General features: G+C 39.4%; 1 protein-coding gene across 1 annotated transcript; it reads left to right on the top strand.

Annotated features, from left to right (window-relative positions):
* Positions 1–906: 906 nt before the first annotated feature.
* LOC112889640 lies at positions 907–1643 on the top strand. The gene has a single exon (XM_025956372.1). The coding sequence runs from the start codon at positions 990–992 to the stop codon at positions 1293–1295; it is 306 nt and encodes a 101-aa protein (XP_025812157.1). The 5' UTR covers positions 907–989; the 3' UTR covers positions 1296–1643.
* Positions 1644–2599: the final 956 nt, after the last annotated feature.

Below are 2599 nucleotides of genomic sequence, written 5' to 3' on the forward strand. Positions count from 1 at the left end.
AATTATAATTATCTATCTCACATTCTCTTTCAAATATTAAATATTCTAACGCAATACTCTAAAGATACATATTTATCATTATCTAATTGTAATAATTGTGATAGCTTTAGTTAGTAATCATTTTTTATTTTGCATCACACCTCCATATATGTTTGATATGTATTTAATTGAACACTTTGTTTGAGCTATGTGAACAACATGAAAATTGATATTCTTATCACTTCCCTCATACATGAATATATATTGACACACATTATGGATAGTATTTTTTATAAACAGTAACATATATAATATATTAATAATGATAGAAATAGTAATTTAGAATTTTATATTGGTGCACTTTAAGATTTTATTATAATTATATAATTTAGATTCAAATTTAGGGGTTACTTTAACTTTTAATAATGATATCATTGGATAATTTATTTGCAAATTTAGGGGGTTATTTGATATTATTTTTATAATACCATAGGTGGGTGATTTAAAGGGTTACTTTAGATTATTTTTTATAATGGCAGATGGGTAATTTATTAGAAAAGATAACAGATTTGATGGTTATTATGATTAGAGTTGCTGAATTGATGGCCGGATGTTTTTAATTTTTGTGAGAATTTGTAGGATTTCTCTATTTTTTAGACTGTCCACCTAGGATGCTAGGTGGCTTCACATGGAGGCTTTAAAAGAAGGCTTCAATTAGTAATAGTAAAATGATAAGATGAGTAGGTATATGGTTGTAATGTTGCAAGAGCATTGATCAACATGAATGCCAACTTGTAAGCAGTTACCGGCCGGTTCAACAGCATTCTCTTAGCCACTAGCTTCACTCTAAGGTTCTAGCACCCTCCACATCATTCCTTCCATCCCCTATAAAAGCCCCCTCACACTTGATCGATCCTTCAGCAATAACAACACAACAAGCACACAAACATCACCTCTCCCTCTCTCTCAAGCACACACCTGCACGCGCGTGCGTGGACACACACAAAAGCATGGGTTCTCTAGGCCCAACCACCATTAATAGCATGAGCATGGCGAAGGCAGCAACCAGCGTCGGTACCAAGAACAGCGTGGTTGCCGTCGCCGATCAGCAGCAAGCTGCAGGCCAGAAGAACTGCGGCAGCTACGCCTTCCAGATGCCGCTGCACTACCCGCGGTACAAGAAGGCGGACTACGAGACCATGCCGGAGTGGCGCGTCGACTGCCTCCTCCGCGAGTACGGCCTCCCCGTCACCGGCGACCTCGACAGCAAGAGAAAGTTCGCCATGGGAGCCTTCCTCTGGCCCGACCAGTACTGATGGAACTCATGGCCGCGGTGAATTACCGACCTGAGGTTGACAAGAGACCAAGTAGTTGCAGTGGCCGGAGCTCCGTCATGCACAACCTCTGCCTCTGGAAACCTGAGTTCTATCTGCCCCTGGCGCGAGTAATGACGAGAACACTCATATCAGAAAAAGAATGATGCGCGGTGTTGATGTCTTGCTGAAACGTCTAGTATAGTTCTTGTTCCACGTACTGGCAGCAATCTAGCTAGCATTCCCTCTTATGTTTTGTACAAGCATCCGCTCATCTATGCATGCTGATCATCTATGCATGCTGATCAGTATATGTATTGCATCTATCAATATATAAATTAGTAAATATAAGGATGGTGCCAGTTTCTGTTTTGATAACTACCTCTACCTCCCGTTTTTGTCAAAACCACAGCTGAATGATCAAATTTTGTACTCCTCTCCAACATAACAGATTCAGCTAAACTAAAGAAACTTGACTTCTAATAAAGGGATGGAAAATACGGTCACCAACTGGAGAACAGCCAGGGGCAGAGCTATAGGGGTGTTTGTCAGAAAAGATAACACCAATGAATTAAATTGGCATTTCACATGTTCTATGGGTCTGGTGTTGTGGTGATACATTTTGCGTAATAAAGCATGGAGAATAGTCAGAATGCTGATTGATTTTATACTTTTACGATCCCTCTTCACTTCGTAGAAAAATAAATAACGCTGTAAAAAGTTGATGTTTCGAAAAAGCTAGTATGACAAACAGACCTGCACTTGTATCATCCTGGTGCTCAGTGATGTTATGAGAAGTTGTTTTGTGCAAATGATGTTATGAGCACTTGATTATTCAAATGGTCAGTACTGAAGGAAGAGCAAAATATTGAGGTTACATGCTTTCGTGACTCATGAATCATGACAGAACTGTTCCTTGAGGAGCCTTACTTGTGCCACGTGGTATCACACTAAGAAAAGTACACTAGATATCCACTTAATACCAGTGGTTATTGATGTTGCAAATTTCAGTGCAAATTATACGAATTATGCTCCTTTGTTTGCTTTTGGAAACATCAGATGTTCACATCTGATCTAGAAGCTAGCTTTTCGCTGTAAACTTTTGTTCTTCTGAATGATCAACTTTGTTAGCTTTAGAGACTCGTCCTCGGTTAGAAATCTTACAGAATGTCTCGTGGTTCTCACGTTTAAAATTTGTTCTTTTCAAAAACTGCCGGTATGCTGCACTTGCACGAGGCAATATATGAGCCCCAAGATCTTTACTAATAAGTCACAGCATGGCAACAGCTGCGTGTGTCACAGGGCAT

Source organism: Panicum hallii, chromosome 4 (genome assembly GCF_002211085.1).
Source record: "Panicum hallii strain FIL2 chromosome 4, PHallii_v3.1, whole genome shotgun sequence".
Lineage (NCBI taxonomy): Eukaryota > Viridiplantae > Streptophyta > Magnoliopsida > Poales > Poaceae > Panicum > Panicum hallii.

Excerpts from the sequence above, each read along its gene's own strand:
- LOC112889640 (XM_025956372.1), top strand. The coding sequence starts at position 990 with ATGGGTTCTCTAGGCCCAACCACCATTAATAGCATGAGCATGGCGAAG.